The sequence below is a fragment of the Sabethes cyaneus genome, chromosome 3, assembly GCF_943734655.1.
Source record: "Sabethes cyaneus chromosome 3, idSabCyanKW18_F2, whole genome shotgun sequence".
In the NCBI taxonomy this organism is placed as follows: domain Eukaryota; kingdom Metazoa; phylum Arthropoda; class Insecta; order Diptera; family Culicidae; genus Sabethes; species Sabethes cyaneus.
The window spans coordinates 66,640,963-66,662,784 of record NC_071355.1 but is presented as its reverse complement, the minus strand read 5'-3'; the positions used below and the strand labels follow the sequence as shown (position 1 = coordinate 66,662,784).

The 21,822-nt window shown below is 40.2% G+C and overlaps 1 protein-coding gene across 2 annotated transcripts in view; it reads right to left on the bottom strand.

The window, feature by feature from the left end:
• The window catches only part of LOC128744582 (galactokinase-like), a 99,459-nt gene that overhangs the window by 2,773 nt on the left and 74,864 nt on the right, over positions 1-21,822 (bottom strand). For both annotated transcript variants that reach the window (XM_053841706.1, XM_053841705.1), the window contains exons 6-7: positions 18,078-18,259; positions 1,350-1,459 (exon numbers count right to left, since the gene is read on the bottom strand). In XM_053841706.1, coding sequence (XP_053697681.1) covers positions 1,350-1,459; positions 18,078-18,259 — 292 coding nt within the window. The remainder of the gene's footprint in view (positions 1-1,349; positions 1,460-18,077; positions 18,260-21,822) is intronic.

Here is a 21,822-nt window from a genome sequence, read left to right as displayed (position 1 = left end):
ACTCTTATGATGGCATTCAAGACCAAAATTGGTCATGAAAACCACCATAAGAGTACAATCAAACTCACATTGTTGCTTGGGATCACATACATACACATACATACATACATACATAAATACATACATATATACATACATATATATATATACATACATACATACATACATACATACATGCATGCATATATACATACATAGATACATACATACATACATACATACATACATACATACATACATACATACATACATACATACATACATACATACACACATACATCACACACATTGAATACAATCAACATTTGTTTTGAATTCACACGTTTTAACGGTTTAATACACGGTGCTTAAGTGTTAAAGTTTACATAACTTTTGAATGAACCGTCCGATTTTCAATAACTCGGTTTTGTTTGATAGATCTCAGCAGTAATTTTCAAATAATAATAAAATGTGTGATGTTTTTCATTGAATTAATGCTTATAATTACAAAAATATGTTTTTAATACTGTTTTTTCACATTTCTTTATGTAACTTTCAAACTACAAGCCCAATCGTCATGAAATTTGGAAGTTAAGGGTTTGTAAGGCTCCTCTTTCATATGCAATCAATTTTGTTCAAATCGATTAAGGGACCTATGAGATAATGAAGTCCCATATTTTTCATATTTTTATACATAACTTTTGAACTAAAAGTCCGATCAGTATGAAATTCAATAGCGACCAATGGGACACCTAGACCTTTCATTTGACACTAAGAACATTAAAATCGGTCCAGCCATCTCCGAGAAAAGTGAGTGAGATTAAAAGCGTCACATACACACACACACACACATACACACACACACATACATACACACACACAGAAAATGCTCAGTTTTCGAAACTGAGTCGAATGGTATATGACATTCGGCCCGCAGGACCTTCTTTCCATTTCCGGTTTTCCAAGTGATTTCTATACCTTTATACTATATATTTATATAGTAGAAAGGCAAAACATGTCTTTTGTTCACAACTCAAATTGACTCCTACCAGACTTGTACGAAAAATTAAGCCTCCAGACTCAAAGATAGCATGCTATTTTAATAACATGTCAGTATTTCTAACCTAATAAGCACATCACTAAAACAGATTATTCGGAGACAGGTATAAGTCATCGTCGTCACACCGTACTAAGTAAAATTGGCTCATATTCGACATCTCTCACTCTGTCTAGTGCCGGCTTAAAGTAGGTAGGTACTTCAGCACATTGCAGCGCTATGACTGTCATAAACCCAACCCCCACCCCTTCCCAATTCACCTTCCCGAATGGCACAACGCAACGATGCGATGCGGTGACAACCGGCAACTCACCTGTTCAAAATCATTCTCCTTCAGGGCCTCGGCAGCGGCAACCGTACGCTTAATCTCGGTGATGACATGGCGGGCTCGTCGTGTCAGCACCTCGTCGGCTCCTTTCAAGGCTGAGGTAAGTTTTTCGACCGCAGCAGACACGGCACCACATCCGGCCGGATGGTTTTGGGTAGGAACATTCCGTCGTCATTCGTACACATCCAGGCCATCGTCGGCGTCGTTGTCGGTTGCACCCACCGGCGGCGAGGAGGCAGCGTAAAGTTATTCCAGAGCAGATTAACGACGGATGTCGTGATTTTCCGGCGCGAACAGGTAGCGTGAGATATGGAAGGAATTAAAAGAAATGATATGTACATCATTAAAACTCAACTAGCGCGGAAATGCTGACAGAAGAAGCTCTCGTGTGTAAGTCAACACCGGCATGAGATGCTGTATACACTGGAACGAGCAACTTTACAGGATATGTGCATAAGTTTTTAATTAGGATTTGAAATGCGCTGTGACATTTCTTTTGAATTTATTACTGCGAGTGTCGAGTACGGATACGGTGATCTTATTAACTAATGAACTAAATTAGACATGCAGGCTTTATGGTGGAGGATTATTTATACAAACAGTGAAACATACTGTCAATTTTAGGAGTTACTACCATTAGTGCGATGAAACTACGCTCGAATGCTATCACTAAAGCATAAGTATTTGTTGCATTTCAACTGAATGTACACAATTAACCCCTCTAAGGTCTACATCATTTTTAGCACCGCAAAATTCACTAAAATTGCCATAACTTTTTTATCTTTCAATATTTTTTTACCAAATTTGGGAATTTTGTCGAAAATATTTTCTATTTTCATAAAATCTATAGATAATGGCCGTATGTCATATGGTCCCGGAGTTATTCTGGAGTTCCTTGGGGGACCGAGACATGGCTTTTTTAGATAAAGTTGCCAAATATTTAAAATTTGTTTGAAATCAGTTGATTTTTGTAAACATATCATCGATTGTGGACATATCAATTACTTTGCCGCAGTTATGAGCCATGGTGCGCGCCTTCCGGTTCCGGGGGGACACTAAAAATCCGGATCCGGTTTCCATAAAGGGACATTTCAACATCAGTAAAGTATGTCGTGTCGCATATCAAAAAACATCAGCATTCGACAAAATAGCGATTGGAGATCATCTCATGTCTCTCAGAGGCCGTATGACCAGCTCCGGGCCCGGGGAATGTTTCTTTTCTGATTCAAGCACGGAACGGATTTCAGAGGAACTTGTCCGGGACCTGGAATCGGCCATATGGCCTCTGAGAGACATGAGATGATCACCAATCGCTATTTTGTCGAATGCTGATATTTTTTGATATGCGACACGACATACTTTACTGATGCTGAAATGTCCCTTTATGGAAACCGATTCCAGATTTTTAATGTCCCCCCGGAACCGGAAGGCGCGCACCATGGCTCATAACTGCGACAAAGTAACTGATATGTCCACAATCGATGATATGTTTACAAAAATCAACTGATTTCAAACAAATTTTAAATATTTAGCAACTTTATCTAAAACAGCCATGTCTCGGTCCCCCAAGGAACTCCAGAATAACTCCGGAACCATATGACATACGGCCATTATCTATAGATTTTATGAAAATAGAAAATATTTTCGGCAAAATTCCCAAATTTGGTGAAAAATATTGAAAGCTGAAAAAGTTATGGCCATTTTAGTGAATTTTGCGGTGCTAAAAATGATGTAGACCTTAGAGGGGTTAAAATGCGTAAGAATTTATTTAAATTGAATTTGAAATTTAACATTGGTTTTATTGAACTATAAATAATTAATATTTGATATTCCATAGTTCCGCTATAATGCGCAACTGACTCGCACCCCCGTTTTCGCGAAATACTGTCAGCTGAACTTCTGTCACTTTGTCTGTGTCAGTTACATGCTACCGGTAACTACCCAAATAATGTATAAGCAGCACAAATTACTCATTCTAGGCAAATCCTTTGATATGTAATAAATACCAGGTTGCCACATTCTCCCCCGGCGTAAAATGAAAAATTGCTTGATATAATCGTTAAAGTATTCTTATTTGTTGTGTTGAACACACATATTCACCCCAGTATCGACCATATCTTGTCATTGATACGGTACCTCAATGAACATCACCTTTCCGAAGTGAATGGTCGCGATACTCTACCTACGCATCGGTGTAACAGTTCCAAAACACAGCAGTGTTGCCAGACTTGGTTGAGGAAAAATCCGCAGTTTTATCACCGAAGAAAAGGTTACATTGTCGTTTCTAAATCAACAAAGAAGCGAATTTTTAGTTTAAAATTTAACCGATATTTGTGTTTCAATTGCAGGTTTATTAGTATTGTTCATTTGTTTTGTTGAAAAGTGTAAATTATTTTGGATGCATACTGCCTGTTGTAATACATAGAGTTTCTTTTAAGGCGGAGGAACTCAGCCTCTTTCCATCTGTGAATGTGATCACTTTTTATCACATTTATTTTATATGTAATGTCCTTGATTGTATTTAAAAGAAATTAGTACTTTTTTAAATTAAACCATCAAGAAATTTCATCGGTTTCTGACCGTTTTTGTTGTCGTTTTGGCACCTTCATTTTGGCATCGTGATTTGGTCAATTTTTTTCGATTTTTCGTCATCTTCCCATTAGTTGTAGCTGTCTTTCCATCACCTTTTCTGTTTGTTGTCAAGATAACCAAAACTTTGAAACTATCGCAGTGGCCTTTTAACGCAATGTGCTGGCATATAAAAAATACAACCAAATGTTATTTTCTTTACTGTCTTTTCGTCGTTCTCGTTCGCCGTTCGTTGTCGTCTTTCTGACCTATTTTCGTCGTCCTTTTGTGCATATTTTGTCGTCTTTTTGGTCCTTTTTAATGTTTTTTGTCGTTTTCTGTGGTATTTCCTGTTTTTATAGGTTACTAGCTGAGCCGACAAATTTCGTATTGCCACAAATTAAACTGCGTTGTACATAAATCGTGAATCTCGGATGGCCTATGTCACAATTACGAATTTTGCAAGTCTCTGAGGAGTTCATTGGTGGTTTGATATATGGATCATTCCACGTCAAGCGACCGAGAAAGAGTACAAACTTGTAATGGACCTTCTCGGATTTGAACCAAATTTTATCAGATTGTGCGTTTCAGGTCAGTAAGAAAAAATCCTAAGTTTGGTGCCGATTGGACGTTCCCTCGATTAATGGGAGTACCTCTATTTTTAATGAAAAGGCTCTTGCTCATATCTCTAGAAATACAGTGGTATTCCGATGATATCTACACCTGATTTAATCTACACCCGATTTTAGGTACCCCCGATTTTGTCTACCATTTTCACCCGGTTTTATCTACCTTTTTTTTAAATTGACATTTCAACCATGCGGAATGAAAATTTGGAAAATTTCATGAATTTATGCATTACAGAGAATATTTCTTTGTATTTTATAATTTACTATATGGCATCTGTGGTATGTAATTATTTACAGAATGGGTATAATAATGCTGAAGTCAAATACACTAAGTAAGGCTATTACAAATATTTTTTAAAGTTTTTGTCCTTCCGATGCTAGACAACTCAAGGGGAGGCGAAAAAAAACAAAGAGATTTTTTTAATCACGCAAAAAAATTAAGATTTTTGGGAATTTTTACTTGAAGTTTGATTGTGAAACCCGAATTTATTCATGCTTTTGATATATACGTTGTTATTTTCCAAGCAAAAACCTTCCAAAATAGAGTCAAAATCGAGAAACATTTTCCTTCGGAAGCTACATTATTTGTATTTCCATTTTTGTTTCGAGTTAAAAGCGTTAACACTCCCGTACACTCTTTTTGCGAGTTCTTTAGTTCTTTGTAAAACCCACAGATAATTGATTTTATACAAAAAAATTTTTACTCAGGTTATACAATTTTTTTTTGCTCCCCGATTTTTAAAGCCAATTTTGAAGGTCGGGGGCAAAAGCTTTAAAAATTAATTTGCAATGATTATGTATGTATTATGTATTTTTAACATTTCATAATGGTCCTTTGTGAGATTTTTCTATACCGTAACACTAACGGGCACACCCCGTCTCCGCTAAGATAGTTATCACCTTTCTTTCCTTAAAAAGTCTCATCTTTTGAACCATTGAACCGATTTTAATGATTTTATTACCAAATAAAGGATATTTCAATGAGCTTTTCAGAAAAAAAAACAATAACAGTTTATTCAAAGTTTTTTATGATTGCAAAAATATTTTCTGTAGGAGCCTTGAAACACTTAAAACATTTAAAATTTTCGTTTTTTTATTTTTTTATTGACAATGAGAGATTCTCTTCGTGTCTCCTCTCTTTTTATGGCGATACTAATGCATTCCAGTTGGCTTCGAGGTATGACGCTGGCCTTATAAGCCAGTCGCCGTATATTCGAATCTCGGCTGAGAGAGGTTGTTAGAATCAATAGTATCATAGCAACTGGCCCTGCAATTGTCCTGTACTCTAACAGCTGGCTGCGAAGTCTGTCGTATAAAAACAGAAGGTCAAGTTTCGATAACGAAATGTAGCACCTAGGCTTTGCTTTGCTTTTACTAATGCATTTTAACACATCAGCTTTACATGAATCGGTTGCTGGAGTCACTAGCAGAAACAGAAAATTTAATGTTCAGTGCATTAGTATCGCTGTAAAACGCGGTAGAGAGGAGACACGAAGAGAATCTCTAAAAAAGTACCCGAGATATGTGACATTTTTAGTTTTTAGGATTCTGTTTTTTAAGAAATAAAGATGCGAAAATGCAATGGACTCGCGTGGCGTTTTATTTTAGAGGCGCATTTCTTTGTCAAAAACCCGTTCTATTACAAGTAAAAACAAAAACCATGCACCTCCATTGTATTCTCGACACTTTATGAAAACTTAGAGTTTCTTCGGTCTACACACCATCACCATGGAAACACAAAAAGTGAAAGTTTTCAATGTTTTTGCGATAATAAAAAAAACTTTGGGTTTCAGTCCAATATTTTTTTTTTTTTGAAAGCTCATTAAAATACTTTCCATTTGGCATTAACATCATTTAAATCGGTTCAATGGATCAAAAGTTATGAATTTTTAAAGAAAGAAAGGTGGAAAAAATGGTAACTTTTGGGACCACACTGACTCAGAAAAGAAAACCCTAAGTGCCAAATACGGATCAAAAATTTACTGCAAAGGAATAAGTACACAAAATTTGAATCAAATCGGAGCAATTTTGAATTTCGATATGTCATAATATTGCTGAGTTGACATGCATTATGGCTAATGGTTGATATGAATAAAATGAGCCCTATGCGTAAAATTACGCTGAAATAATACATAATTGAAGAAAATGATCAATATTACATTATTTTTTGTTCATTTTTCATATTTTCATATGAAATTTCATATTTCATATGTTCATATTTAGAGCAATTTATTTTTCCCCAAATTTGTCTACTTTCTAAATATATCTACCAAAAATTTTCGGATGGGTAGATAAAATTCGGAAGGGTCTCTAACCATAATAAGAACCTTCCCTGGCCCCAAAAACCCCTATACGCAAATATTCACGCCGATCGGTTCAGTAGTTTTCGATTCTATAAGGAACATAGGGACAGACAGAAATCCATTTTTATAGGTATACTAGCTGACCCGACAAACTTCGTATTGCCACAAATTAACCTGTGTTGTACATAAATCATGAATCTCGGATGATCTTTGTCACTTCTCGAGTTTTGCAAGCCCCCCAGTGGGCGGCGCTTCCGACGGCGGGTCACCGGCAACACTCGCGACCGGCTCGTCCTGAATGATCTAGTGTTACTATAGATAGTTTTTGTGGTCTTGTTATTGATTAATGTTTTATGGAAGAGTCTCGAATTTCTCGAGTTGGATTAGTTTTTGAGTTTCGCAAAAATTTCTGTTTTATTTGTATGAGAGTCCATATCCCCCTACCACAGGGGTGAGAGGTCTCTAACTATCATAAAATAAATTCAAGACTCAAAAATCTGCTACATGCTAAATTTGGTTCCATTTGCTTGATTAGTACTCAAATTATAAGGAAATTTGTATTTCATTTGTATGGGAGCCCACCCTCTTAAAAGGGAAAGGGGTCGTAATACACCACAGAAAAAAAATTCTGCCATCTAAAACTCTCACATGCCAAATTTGGTTCCATTTGCTTGATTAGTTCTAAAGTTAGGAGCAAATTTGTATTTCGTTTGAATGGGAGCCCCCCCCCCTCCTAAAAAGGTAAGAAGTCCTAATTCATCATGGGAAAAATGGTTGCCTCCAAAAACACCCACATGCCAAATATGGTTCCATTTGCTTGATTAGTTCTCGAATTATGAGGAAATTTGTATTTCATTTGTGTAGAAGCCCCCCCTCTTGAAGTGTGGAAGGATCCTAATTCACCGTAGAAAATATTTTTGCCTCCAAAAACCTCCACATGCCGAATTTGGTTCTATTTGCTTGATTAGTTCTCGAGTTATGGGGAAATTTGTATTTCATTTGTATGGGAGCCCCCCCTCCTAATGTGAGAAGAGGTCCTAATTCATCACAGAAAAAATTCTTGCCTCCAAAAACACCTACACGCCAAATTTGGTTCCATTTGCTGGATTAGTTCTCGAGTTATGAGGAAATTTGTATTTCGTTTGTATAGGACCCCACCCCCCTCCTAAAGTGGGGAGGGGTCCAAATTCATCATTGAAAAAAAAATTGTCTCCAAAAACACACACATGCCAAATTTGGTTCAATTCGGTTGATTAGTTCTCGAGTTATGAGGAAATTTGTATTTCATTTGTACAGGAGCCCCTCCTCTTAAAGTGGGGAGGGGTCCTAATTCACCATAGAAAATTTTCTTGCTCTCGAAAACCTTCACATGCCAAATTTGGTTGCATTTGCTTGATTAGTTCTCGAGTTATGAGGAAATTTGTATGGAAGTCCCCCATCTTAAAGGGGAGAGGAGTTATAATTCCTCTTATAAAGAGGGGAGGGGTCTCAATTCACCATAGAATAAATTCTTGTCACCAAAAAAAACACCCACATGCCAAATGTTGTTCTATTTGCTTGATTAGTTCTCGAGTTAGGAGGAAATTTGTATTTCATTTGTACAGGAGCCCCCCCTCTTAGAGTGGGGAGGGGTCCTAATTCACCGTAGAAAATTTTCTTGCCCTCGAAAACCTTCACATGCCAAAGTTGGTTCCATTTGCTTGATTAGTTCTCGAGTTATGAGGAAATTTGTATGGAAACCCCCCGTCTTAAAGGGGAGAGGAGTTACAATTCCCCTTATAAAGAGGGAGGGGTCTCAATTTACCATAGAATAAATTCTTGTCACCGAAAACACCCACATGCCAAATTTGGTTCTATTTGCTTGATTAGTTCTCGAGTTATGAGGAAATTTGTATTTCATTTGTATAGGAGCCCCCCCTCCTAAAGTGGGGAGAGGTTCTTATTCATCATAGAAAACATTCTTGCCTCCAAAAACACCTACATGCCAAATTTGGTTCCATTTGCTGGATTAGTTCTCGAGTTATGAGGAAATTTGTATTTCGTTTGTATAGGACCCCACCCCCCTCCTAAAGGGGGGAGGGGTCCCAATTCATCATAGAAAAAAATTTTGTCTTCAAAAACACACACATGCCAAATTTGGTTCCATTTGCTTGATTAGTTCTCGAGTTATGAGGAAATTGGTATTTCATTTGTACAGGAGCCCCCCCTCTTAAAGTGAGGTGGGGTCTAAATTCAACATAGAAAATTTTCTTGCTCTCGAAAACCTTCACATGCCAAATTTGGTTCCATTTGCTTGATTAGTTCTCGAGTTATGAGGAAATTTGTATGGAAACCATTGGCGTAGCTAAAGGGGGTGCCTGGGGTACCAGGCCCCCTCCAGAATTCTGCAGGCCCCCTCCAGAAATTTTCCTCATTGGAATTGGAAACCGGGAAAAAACTTAGTGTATATGTTCCTGCTGTGCAGATATTTTCTTTTTCACTAGACATCGCAAAAGCGTAGTTGTCGTCGTCGTCAGTTGCTTAGTAGCCATCCCGGCTCATGCTGTTTCAAGCGTTCGTCTCCATTCAACTACATCTTGGGACACTCGTCGCAAATTTCCCAGTCACAGAAGTCGGCCATTTTCGACCTGGTCGAGCCATCTTGCACGTTGAGCCTCCCTGTTCCTGATGCTAGTGCAGTTGTTAAAGAAAACTGTTTTCGTCACACTGTAGCCTACTGACTTTCTCCAGATGACGATGGCAATCTCTCCAAATAGTGCTTGTAGCTTATGATTCATACGTCTCCGTTACTCTCCGCTTTCAGTTTGTACTCCGCCAAATATCGTCCGCAGTACCTTCCACTCGAACATAGCGTATACCTAGCGATTTGCGAAGGGCAAAAGAAGCCTAATTTCCCGCTTACATGCGCAACTAGACCCCTTATTAGTGTTATTGTCCGTGTGCACCAGCAATCCCAAATACACGAACCCATCTGCCGCTTCTAGTTCGTCGCCATCACCAGTTACCGTCCGCGAGAGGCACGCGTTTGTTTCTTTTGAGTATTTGGTCTTGGCCGCATTTATGTTTAGAACACTCGTCCTAGATTCCGATTTCGTTGGATCACCCCTTCAAATGCGGTGTTGAATAACATGCAAAATAAGCCGTCACCTTGTCCCAACTTTCGCCGCGTCTCAAAGTAACTCGAAAGTATCCCCGAGATGCACACGAAACACAACACTCTCTCCAATGTAGCTCTGCTCAGTTGCGTCAGTTTGCGCGGACTCTCATCAAGCCCGCCTGGTAGTGCCCTACAAAACCTTGTGCTATCGATGAAAGCCAGAGCAATAAGATCATAATCAAAATTTTGTTGGAAGGCACCCCCTAGGCCCCCTCCAGAGAAATTTGCTAGCTACGCCAATGATGGAAACCCTCCGTCTTAAAGGGGAGAGGAGTTATAATTCCCCTTATAAAGAAGGGGGGGTCTCAATTCACCATAGAATAAATTCTTGTCACCAAAAAAACACCCATATGCCAAATGTTCTTCTATTTGCTTGATTAGTTCTCGAGTTAGGAGGAAATTTGTATTTCATTTGTACAGGAGCCCCCCCTCTTAGAGTGGGGAGGGGTCCTAATTCACCGTAGAAAATTTTCTTGCCCTCGAAAACCTTCACATGCCAAAGTTGGTTCCATTTGCTTGATTAGTTCTCGAGTTATGAGGAAATTTGTATGGAAACCCCCCGTCTTAAAGGGGAGAGGAGTTATAATTCCCCTTATAAAGAAAGGGGGGTCTCAAATTACCCTAGAATAAATTCTTGTCACCGAAAACACCCACATGCCAAATTTGGTTCTATTTGCTTGATTAGTTCTCGAGTTATGCAGAAATTTGTGTTTCATTTGTATGGGAGCCCCCCCTCTTAGTGGGGGGAGGGGTCTCTAACCATCACTAAAACCTTTCCTGGCCCCAAAAACCTCTACATGCAAATTTTCACGCCGATTGGTTCAGTAGTTTTTGATTCTATAAGGAACGCAGGACAGACAGACAGACAGACAGACAGACAGACAGACAGACAGACAGACAGACAGACAGAAATCCTTCTTTATAGGTATAGATTAGCTGACCCGACAAACTTCGTATTGCCACAAATTAACCTGTGTTGTACATAAATCATAAATCTCGGATGATCTTTGTCACAATCTCGAGTTTTGCAAGCCCCCAGTGGGCGGCGCTTCCGACGGCGGGTCACCGGCAACACTCGCGACCGTCTCGTCCTGAATGATCTAGTGTTACTATAGATAGTTTTTGTGGTCTTGTATTGACTAATGTTTTATGGAAGAGTCTCGAATATCTCGAGTTCGATTAGTTTTTGAGTTTCGCAAAAATTTCTGTTTTATTTGTATGAGAGTCCATATCCCCCTACCACAGGGGTGAGAGGTCTCTAACTATCGTAAAATAAATTCAAGACTCCAAAATCTCCCACATGCCAAATTTGGTTCCATTTGCTTGATTAGTTCCCAAGTTATAAGGAAACTTGAATTTCATTTGTATGGGAGCTCCCTCTTAAAAGGGGAAGGGGTCGTAATTCACCATAGAAAAAATTTCTGCCATCTAAAACTCCCACATGCCAAATTTGGTTCCATTTGATTGATTAGTTCTCGAGATAAGAGGAAATTTGCATTTCATTTGTATGAAATCCCACCCTCTTAAAAGGGAGATCGGCCATAACTTGCTTTCTAAAGAAGAGAGGGGTCTCAATCCACCATAGAAAAAAATCTTGCATCCAAAATCACTTACAAGTCAAATTTGGTTCCATTTGCTTGATTAGTTCTCGAGTTATGAGGAAATTTGTTTTTCATTTGTATAGGAGCCCCCCCCCCCCCCCTCTTAAATTGGGGAAATCGCTGTTTTGGCGTCTTTTCGTGTCGTTTTGTCGGGGTTCTGTCGTATGTTCGTGATTTTTTGCATATTTTCTCGTGTTTGACGCTTTTAAAATTTCGTTTTATCATGGTTTTTGTATTTTTGTGTGGCTGTTTTGGTGTCTTTTTTAAGTCTTCGTCATGTCTTCATGTTATTTCCGTCACTCGTTCGTCCGTCGTTTTTTGACAGCAATTTTTAGCATTTTCCGTTGATTATTTCGGCGGCTTTTGACATTTCAATCATTATTTTTGTTGCTGTTTTGGCATCTTTTCTTTAGACTAATCTCAAGTTTTTAGTCTTGACCTTGGAATGAGGTCATACATATATTAATATCTTTTTGAAACGATGGTTCTACAATTGATGAAGGGACGGTAGGGGAAAGAAATGGAAAATTTTTTGGTGAAGGAGGAGGGGAAAGAGCGGTAAGGAAAAGGGGGGGGGGGGTTTGGTAGCTATGCTTGACAAGTAGTCATTTTGACTCCTACCTTTTGTCCAATGCTGGAAGGTGCATGAGTCGAATCAAGCTGTAATCTGAGATTACAACCGGATTCGAACTCACAACACCCTCCAGGGGTTGTGGTTCGCTGGTACTTGTACCTTTGAACCATAGAGGCGCTGGACAAAAGGAGACCGCAAAATCCACTTCTCAAAGATAGCGACGCGTTTGGTTGGGTTATCGACACATATTGTGCCGCTTCCTGCATCAATTGCAGATTACCTCCGAGCGAGAAGTTTTAATCTAACTACTATTTACTTTCAGGACGACGACACTATGCCGGCCCTTACGACTTGCAACGTAGTGCACGTGACGCTGTTCGTCTGTCAGCGTATGTTAGCCGCGTTTCTCGGCGCGGTTTTTCGAGGGAAGGCCCCGTTCCTATGTAATAGACTAATCTCAACTTTTTAGTCTTGACCTTGGAATGAGGTCATACATATATTAATATTTTTTTTTTTTGAAACGATGGTTCTACAATTGATGAAGGGACAGTAGGGGAAAGAAATGGAAAATTTTTTGGTGAAGGAGGAGGGGGAAGAGCGGAAAGGAAAAGGGGGGGGGGGGGTATTGAAGAAACGCGGTAATCTCAGATTACAGCATGATTCGACTCATGCACCTTCCAGCATTGGACAAAAGGTAGGAGTCAAAATGACTACTTGTCAAGCATAGCTACCAATACCCCCCCCCCTCCCTTTTCCTTTCCGCTCTTCCCCCTCCTCCTTCACCGAAAAATTTTCCATTTCTTTCCCCTACCGTCCCTTCATCAATTGTAGAACCATCGTTTCAAAAAAATATCTTTTCTTTGTTTTTTTATTGTCATTGTGTTCGTACTCTTTGTCGTCATTTCACCGTTTTTTTTTGTTGTCTTTTCGACTATTTTTGGAATTATTTTGTCGTCCTTTTTGTTCTCAAGAAAACAAAGAGCTATCGTTGTACTGTTTTTCCATCGCGCGTTAGTCGTCGTTCTGTCGTATATTCGCCACTTTTCATTGTCTTTTTTGCGTGTTTTGTCGCCTTTCCGAAGCTTGTTTTTTGTCATGTTGCTTTTTTCCCTGTTTTACCATCTTTTTATCGTCTTTCGGTAATTGCCTTTTCTACATCTATTCATTTATCTATTCATCTATTCGTTGCCGCTCTGTCGTTTTTTTCGGCGTTTCTTCATCGTATATTTGCAGTCTTTTGTCTTTTTTCATTTTCTTTTTGGTGCCCCTTCGCCGCCTTTTCGTCATCTTTTTGTTACCTTTTCGATACTTTTTCGACGTCTTTTTGTCTTCTCTTCGTCGTCTTTTTCTGGTCTCTCTGCCATGTTTCTGCCGTCTCTTCATAGTCTTTTTGCCACCATTTCAACGTACTTTCATCGTCTGTTCGTCGTTTGCTGAAGTCTGCTTTTGACATTTTTTGTTGGTTTTTCGTCAAATTTTGTCACTTTTCAATGAGATGAGAAGATGGGAACACTACATACAGACATTGACAATGTGGTTTACTCAGCTGCAGATAAGTAGCGCTGATGGCATACAACTTACGCGCTATATGAAGAAATCAAAATGTTGCATATCTGTGTACTATTAATAATCTAAGCCATTAACCAGCTGTCCGATTGCTCGCCGAATCTCTTCAAGATCGGGAGCCGGGACGCTGTTATCGTTTGTATGCACTCCTAGGTTAACTTTCGTTCCGCTTCCTTCTGTTATATCACCATTGAGGTGCCCATCGAAGAAATGGATTCATCTGCCACTGGATGAACTGGGAAATTTCTTTATGGGACCAAAAATACATTGAGTCGTTCGATGGCAGGTGGAACTCCGACCGACACTCTCTCGGTTGATACCCGAATGTTTTGGCAATTAAACTACAGGCGCACCTTTCTATTAGATAAGCCCCAAACACAATGCATACGGATTTTACTACGTTGCGGCAATTTGGCAGTTTTTCCGTGGGTTTTCTGTCAAATTTCCACAACGTAGTAAAATCCGTATGCATTGTGTCTGGGCCTATAGTCTCATATATAATTTTGCCCCTTCAGTCTAACGCTTTGCATCTACCGCCGAGAAGGTAGACGGTTATCAACTGTAGTGTCGTAGGAGCCGGCAGTCGGGTGCTGACCGTCGAGCAAGCTGCACGACACGACTCGGTGGTAGAACCATATAACAATCATACAAAAAAAGTTACCGTCAGTCGGGGAGCGTATGTGTGAGTGTACGAAATGGTTAGATTGGAGAAACAAAATTAGATACGAGACTATCTAAGAGATGGGTGCGGCTGTAGTTTAATTGCCAAAACTACCTAAGTGTACCGAGAGAATCTGGTTTGGAGTCTCACCTGCCATTAAACGACGCAATATATTTTTGGCCTCAAGTCTAACTTTCCCAAATTATCCAGTTTACCATTCTTCTCGCCAAACGTTCCTCCAAATTACAAAAAAGTTTACATCGGATCGCGACAGCGTCAGAGACTAATAATACAGAAGACAAAAGTTATCTGCCAACCACCTCACGCTCATCAATGATCTGGTTTCCCACCTGAACCCCACATATAATTGTATCTCTTACGAGACTGGTTCACGGAATAGTTGTTCTAGATCTTTACGCTCTCTGTCCACTTTCTAGCGTGGTCAACTCATTCCGTGATCGTCAATACTTGATCAAATTCTCCCTGACTGGCGCTGGATTGCGACAGCGTTTAATCCGGACCGGGTGGCTGAATTAAGAAATGTGTTGTCTCGATACTAAACCTAAGTTGGCAGAACAGGTTTAGTTTCGAGACAACACATTTCTTAGATCAGCCGCCCGCTCCTGATCAAACACTGTCGTGAGCTGACAGGGAAGGTGACACTCATGCGAATGTTGAATGTTGAATGTGCTAACGAGAAATCCTCAACCTAATGAGCACCTACACTACAGGTAAGGAGCAGCTCACGACAGGGTCAAGTTCGTAGCGGATGGCTGAATTAAGAAACGTGGAGTCCTGGCAGTAAATCTAAGATGCCAGCCCCAGCACGAGACACAATAGCGTGGGTCTAGTAAGACAACATTCCTTAACAATAATTACTACGAACATTCAAGCAATCATAAATCGGAATATTAGGCATCGATGCAAGGAACCTAATGAACGGAATAAAGTATGAATAGAAGCTCGTTACTTGGAACTGCATATCGCCCAATTTCGTAGGAACAGCTCGAACAGCTTGAACGCCGTAAAATTCGGCATCGTAGCTCTGCAGAATATCCATCGCAAAAGAGAGATAGCTCAGCGGTAGAAATGCCCAATTCTACCAGAACGGAGATACTATTAATGAATTTTGAAAGTGCTTTCTAAGCCCTTGAGCTGCATGTCCATGTGCAAGTCCAAGTCCAAGTTCAAGTTCAAGTTCAAGTTCAAGTTCAAGTTCAAGTTCAAGTTCAAGTTCAAGTTCAAGTTCAAGTTCAAGTTCAAGTTCAAGTTCAAGTCCAAGTCCAAGTCCAAGTCCAAGTCCAAGTCCAAGTCCAAGTCCAAGTCCAAGTCCAAGTCCAAGTCCAAGTCCAAGTCCAAGTCCAAGTCCAAGTCTAAGTCCAAACCCAAGTCCAAACCCAAGTCCAAACCCAAGTCCAAACCTAAGTCCAAACCCAAGTCCAAACCCAAGTCCAAACCCAAGTCCATGTCCAAGTCCAAGTCCAAGTCCAAGTCTAAGTCCAAACCCAAGTCCAAACCCAAGTCCAAACCCAAGTCCAAACCCAAGTCCAAACCCAAGTCCAAACCCAAGTCCAAACCCAAGTCCAAACCCAAGTCCATGTCCAAGTCCAAGTCCAAGTCCAAGTCTAAGTCCAAACCCAAGTCCATGTCCATGTCCAAGTCCAAGTCCAAGTCCAAGTCCAAGTCCAAGTCCAAGTCCAAGTCCAAGTCCAAGTCCAAACCCAAGTCCAAACCCAAGTCCAAACCCAAGTCCAAACCTAAGTCCGAACCCAAGTCCAAACCCAAGTCCAAACCCAAGTCCATGTCCAAGTCCAAGTCCAAGTCCAAGTCTAAGTCCAAACCCAAGTCCAAACCCAAGTCCAAACCCAAGTCCAAACCCAAGTCCAAACCCAAGTCCAAACCCAAGTCCAAACCCAAGTCCATGTCCAAGTCCAAGTCCAAGTCTAAGTCCAAACCCAAGTCCATGTCCATGTCCAAGTCCAAGTCCATGTCCAAGTCCAAGTCCAAGTCCAAGTCTAAGTCCAAACCCAAGTCCAAACCCAAGTCCAAACCCAAGTCCAAACCCAAGTCCAAACCCAAGTCCAAACCCAAGTCCAAACCCAAGTCCAAACCCAAGTCCATGTCCAAGTCCAAGTCCAAGTCTAAGTCCAAACCCAAGTCCATGTCCATGTCCAAGTCCAAGTCCAAGTCCAAGTCCAAGTCCAAGTCCAAGTCCAAGTCCAAGTCCAAGTCCAAGTCCAAGTCCAAGTCCAAGTCCAAGTCCAAGTCCAAGTCCAAGTCCAAGTCCAAGTCCAAGTCCAAGTCCAAGTCCAAGTCCAAGTCCAAGTCCAAGTCCAAGTCCAAGTCCAAGTCTAAGTCCAAACCCAAGTCCAAACCCAAGTCCAAACCCAAGTCCAAACCCAAGTCCATGTCCAAGTCCAAGTCCAAGTCTAAGTCCAAACCCAAGTCCATGTCCATGTCCATGTCCAAGTCCAAGTCCAAGTCCAAGTCCAAGTCCAAGTCCAAGTCCAAGTCCAAGTCCAAGTCCAAGTCCAAGTCCAAGTCCAAGTCCAAGTCCAAGTCCAAGTCCAAGTCCAAGTCCAAGTCCAAGTCCAAGTCCAAGTCCAAGTCCAAGTCCAAGTCCAAGTCCAAGTCCAAGTCCAAGTCCAAGTCCAAGTCCAAGTCCAAATCCAAGTCCAAGTCCAAGTCCAAGTCCAAGTCCAAGTCCAAGTCCAAGTCCAAGTCCAAATCCAAGTCCAAGTCCAAGTCCAAGTCCAAGTCCAAGTCCAAGTCCAAGTCCAAGTCCAAGTCCATGTCCAAGCCCAAGTCCAAGTCCAAGTCCAAGTTCAAGTCCAAGTCCAAGTCCAATCCCAAACCCAAATCCAGGTCCACACCTAAGATCGATACATTGGACAGTGTTATACAAACTAAGTGTCATAAAATATCATGGGACAGCAGCCACAAAGCTACCGAATCTGCTTTGACGAGCGAGCGATCGGGGGTTTGAATCTTCGGAGAATCAGGCCATGCGATGGCAAGTGACTTGATTACCCTTCCTTCATGTTGAATTCAATATTGTCCCGTTGAACTGGTTTGATGGGCGCAATAAGTTCTCGCCAGGGACGGCTATAATTGAAAATAGTACTGGTAGGAGGAACACCCGGACGATATCAGTGAGTCGTATCAAGAAAAACACAAGGTCAAATTTCGAAATCGGAATGTAGCACCTAGCTCCTGCTTATAATGCGATTTGTGTAATTTTAACTTTTATAACAATACATAAAATGAATTCCTAGATTTTTGAATTTTCAAAAAGTAAAAATGGAACGAAAATTTCGAAAATCATGCGTTTTACAATCTAACAATTCGATTATTTTCGTGAAGCGGATTTTCGTTGAAAATATTTTTGTTGGATTGTGAGAACAGGTCGATTTCACAAAAAATATTTGGTATCAGAACTGTTCGAATTATTCAATCAGAAAATTAAAATCGTCTCACATCCTTGGCACACTAGTGAAATGGAGCGTAACCGTAAAATATTCTAATTCTACCGCTAAAGTCGATTTAAAAAACAATCGTTGCACAAATAGCGAAATAGTAAACAGCTCTATGAAATAACATGTTCACATCGGAGAAGGACAAAATGGATTACTGCTATACAGTGCTATCACTTACCGGTGAGGTGTTTCTCGGTGGCATCCCGGTAGCTCTTCAGGCCCATCAACTGTAACGCCTGCTGACACTGTTTACGCCGAGCCGGGTACTCGCTGGAGGCCAGTTCATGTTTGACGCTTGAGTTGCAGATTAGCACTGCCAGTCCGGTAGTTTCGAATGGGATTTGTTCGATCGTTAGGTTCCTGCGTTGATGGACAAAATTTCGTAAACAAAAACTTACGACAGAGATATAATTTTAATATTCAAATATCGTACGAGATGTGAGTTATGTAAAGTTCTCATAAGTACAACCACCTGGTCACATTCACTAATCTACATATTGTTCGAGTAATTTTACCACCGACAATATATTATTCATCAAATGATGTAACCGTAGGTGTCCACTGGCTGCTCTGTACTGTTATGGGATTAAAGGACCATGTTAGATTATCCTAGCGCATAATGAATTAAAGTGTCTCGGAAGTAGAACACTCTTCAATGTGACATCGTAGACCGTACGTACCGACCCGGAGCTCGTTTGGCTCTTCAGCTGAATAGTGCGCTCGAGCCATACGATATCGTCAAAACATAACAATCACCCGGCGCTGATGTTTCTGTTGGTTCTCCTACTGTACGGTAAGATTAGGCACCCTTACGGTTGTCGTCGTTACCAGTTCGTCTCCGTACCGGCCCATCCCATTCAATGAAAAGCACGCAGTCAGATACAAAAACAAAGAAGTAATCCTTGCCTTGCGATGCCAGCCGGGTTGTCGGTCACAGCCTCACAGCACTATTGCGCCCTGCTGAACAGCCAAGGATAATGAGCAAGGATTTGCGCTGTCGTCGTTGTAGGAAACGAGATTCAAACGGGAGCTACGCTCCTGTAATAATCATGGTTTGACAACTAGGTACATACGTACCTACGTTTCGCCGGATAGCCTCACAACAACGCAACGGAAAGATTGTCGCACAAGCGTCAGCGCTTCTAAACGCTGCATCTATTAATCACTACTAGGTAGGTACTATGGTTCCTGTAGACACGCCAACACACTGCTGCTGCTCACGTGAACGTTGTTTGTTAGTCAACAACGGTATAGAGGTTTGAGTGATAATACTGTACGAAATATGCATTTTGCTCACTTGCTTGAATAGGCGGAATTAGGGTGGCTGATGTTGGGAGCTCTGATTTCCGGGGTATTAACTTTACGCTTAAAATGCAATTCAAAGGATTAAAAATAATTGCAATTAGTATCAAAAATGCAATTTAGTTTTTTACAAACGGCGCTAGGCAAAAAAGAATCATTCATACCACTATAATTGCCAATTGGGGTATCGGAGGGTATTTTCAACATGCTACTAAATTCAGTCCACATTCCCATTTTTTTGCTGCGCTTTCCCAAATAAAAACTTTGCCGCTATATAACAATACTGAAACGAAGGTAGCAGTCATAGGCTTTAATGTGTTATAATTTTTTCAAAAAAAGTAATTTTTTTTATTCAATAAATATCAAAACCACTGTTTCTCCATTATCAATTATCGGCCGAAAAAAAGGAACCAATCGCTTACGTGTATCAGCTCTCGATGATGGTGTGGAAAACACACAATTATGTTCATGTTTACTTAATAGAAATTTAATATTTACGGTATCACAGAACAATTCTACTTCTTTTTGTCACGGAGGAACACTGAAATTCCTCTCTGATATGAAAATATAAATCAATTTTCATTCACTAGCAATTTGCAACATTTTACTTTTAGTTTCAGCCTAAAAATAATGAGGTGCTCCATTTACACAACAACAAATATGCGAGGCAGATGCGCGTGGAACACTTCTACCATGTTGAAATAGCTAGTTTTTGAGTGACAACCACTTGCTTTTGGCACTAGTGAATATGGACTAGTGCCAGAAGCAAGCTGTTGTCACTGCTAAACCAGGCTTGGCATACACTTTTCACTTTGATTTTGCTCTTTTAGTTACTGCTCCTCAGCCAAGCAGAATTTGAAAAAGTGGTGTATGGGGCCGTTGGTAGCAAAAAGAGCGCTCTTTTTGCTACCAAGAGGGTAGCAGCCTTATAGCGCCATAAATACAAAATGCACAGTAATGCTTACTTCAGCAATATTGTAGATAATAACAAATTCTACAAACGCCCCATACATCACTTTTTCAAATTTTGCTTGGCTGAGATGCAGTAATCAAAAGAGCAAAATCGAAGCGAAAAGTGTATGCTAAGCCTGTGCTAAACGCGTTATCTTCAATGAGCGGGAATGTAGGCAACCGCGATACGTTACGTTGACTCTCTTTTGATCTGCTGTTGAAGTACAGCAATCCACCGAATAGGCCCTTGGGTAATGCTGTTTGCTCACCGCAATTTCCCATGTTACTTCAAATAGATATAGCTGGTTTTTGGTAGACGATAAGCCCTAACAATATGCCAAAATTAGTTTTATTGTTAGGTGTATGCGCAACTAAGAAATTACGGTGGGTGCTCGCGCAGTACCAACCATTGAGTTATTCGGTGGATTGCTTCATAACTGTTATAGCTTGTATCATAGGCGCCTTCGGATTGTCGGAAATTCAAACAGCACAGACACCACAATAGAAAATGGGCCCAAAATAGTCTCAGCAACTTCATCATTTCTGGCGACTATAACTCAAATTTAATAGCGTTTTATTAAGACTAAAATTCACTCAGATATTTAGTAAATGTTATTCTACCAATTGGTATAAAAATCTTGTCTCGAATAAATATAGTTTCAACGTATGTCCTGAATATTGTTCAGGATGCCGATTAATAGGCCGAAAATACCCTCCGATACCCTACGTGCTAGCTGGTGAAACCGAAGTCAACCGACGCCACTTAGAGAGCTTAGAGCGTTTAGAGTGCTAAGAACAATCTTCGGTGGCGAATAGGAGAACGGAGTGTGGAAATTGATGGACCATGAACTCGTGCTGCTCTATGGCTCTATTCAAAAATTACCAAAAAAAATTCAAGACCCAAAAATCGTCGAAAAAACCGCTCTAATTAAAAAATCGACGTAAAAAAACTGCTTTAATAAAAAATCGTCGCAAAAAGCGTTAATTCCTAAATCACTTCGGTGGGTTTTGGGAAGTCTTGGTACAATCCATTAAATTACTTTTATTTCGAGTCTTAGACAACTGCTACGTTTCATACGAAAGTTTTACTAACCTCGTGCAAACAAAAGATTACCCCAATTATAAGCTCCTGTCACAGTATTCGGATGACGCACAGGCCTCCAACTGGTCACTCATCGCTTCCCAACCCAACCAATCGGTTTTTAAACTGGTGGATTATTCAGCAGTAGATACAGCATTTTTGGCGGCGTTGGCGTGCTGAGTGACTGTCATAATCTTAGGCACAAGCTAAGAACTGGTGACTATCTATAAAAGTCGGATCAGGTAAACTCGTTATTATTGCAGATGTAAATCAACTGCCAATGAAATTGAAACTGGCCCGTATTCCTTAGGAACATACTTCGTACGATCCCAGCTATTACGATCCCAGCTAGCACCAATTCGTATATCAATGTACGAAAATTATCGTAAATATCTCCTAACAAATTCGAAATCGTAACTGAAGCTGGATAAAGTGGAACCATTGATTTTCTATCCTATATACTGATAATAACTAACATACATACGATATTCAGCACAAAATCGTATAGTAGTACGGAGCGACTCGCACTTGATCGGATATTAACGTATATACGACGTATATAAATACTTATGTAGTCGTAACGCCCAAA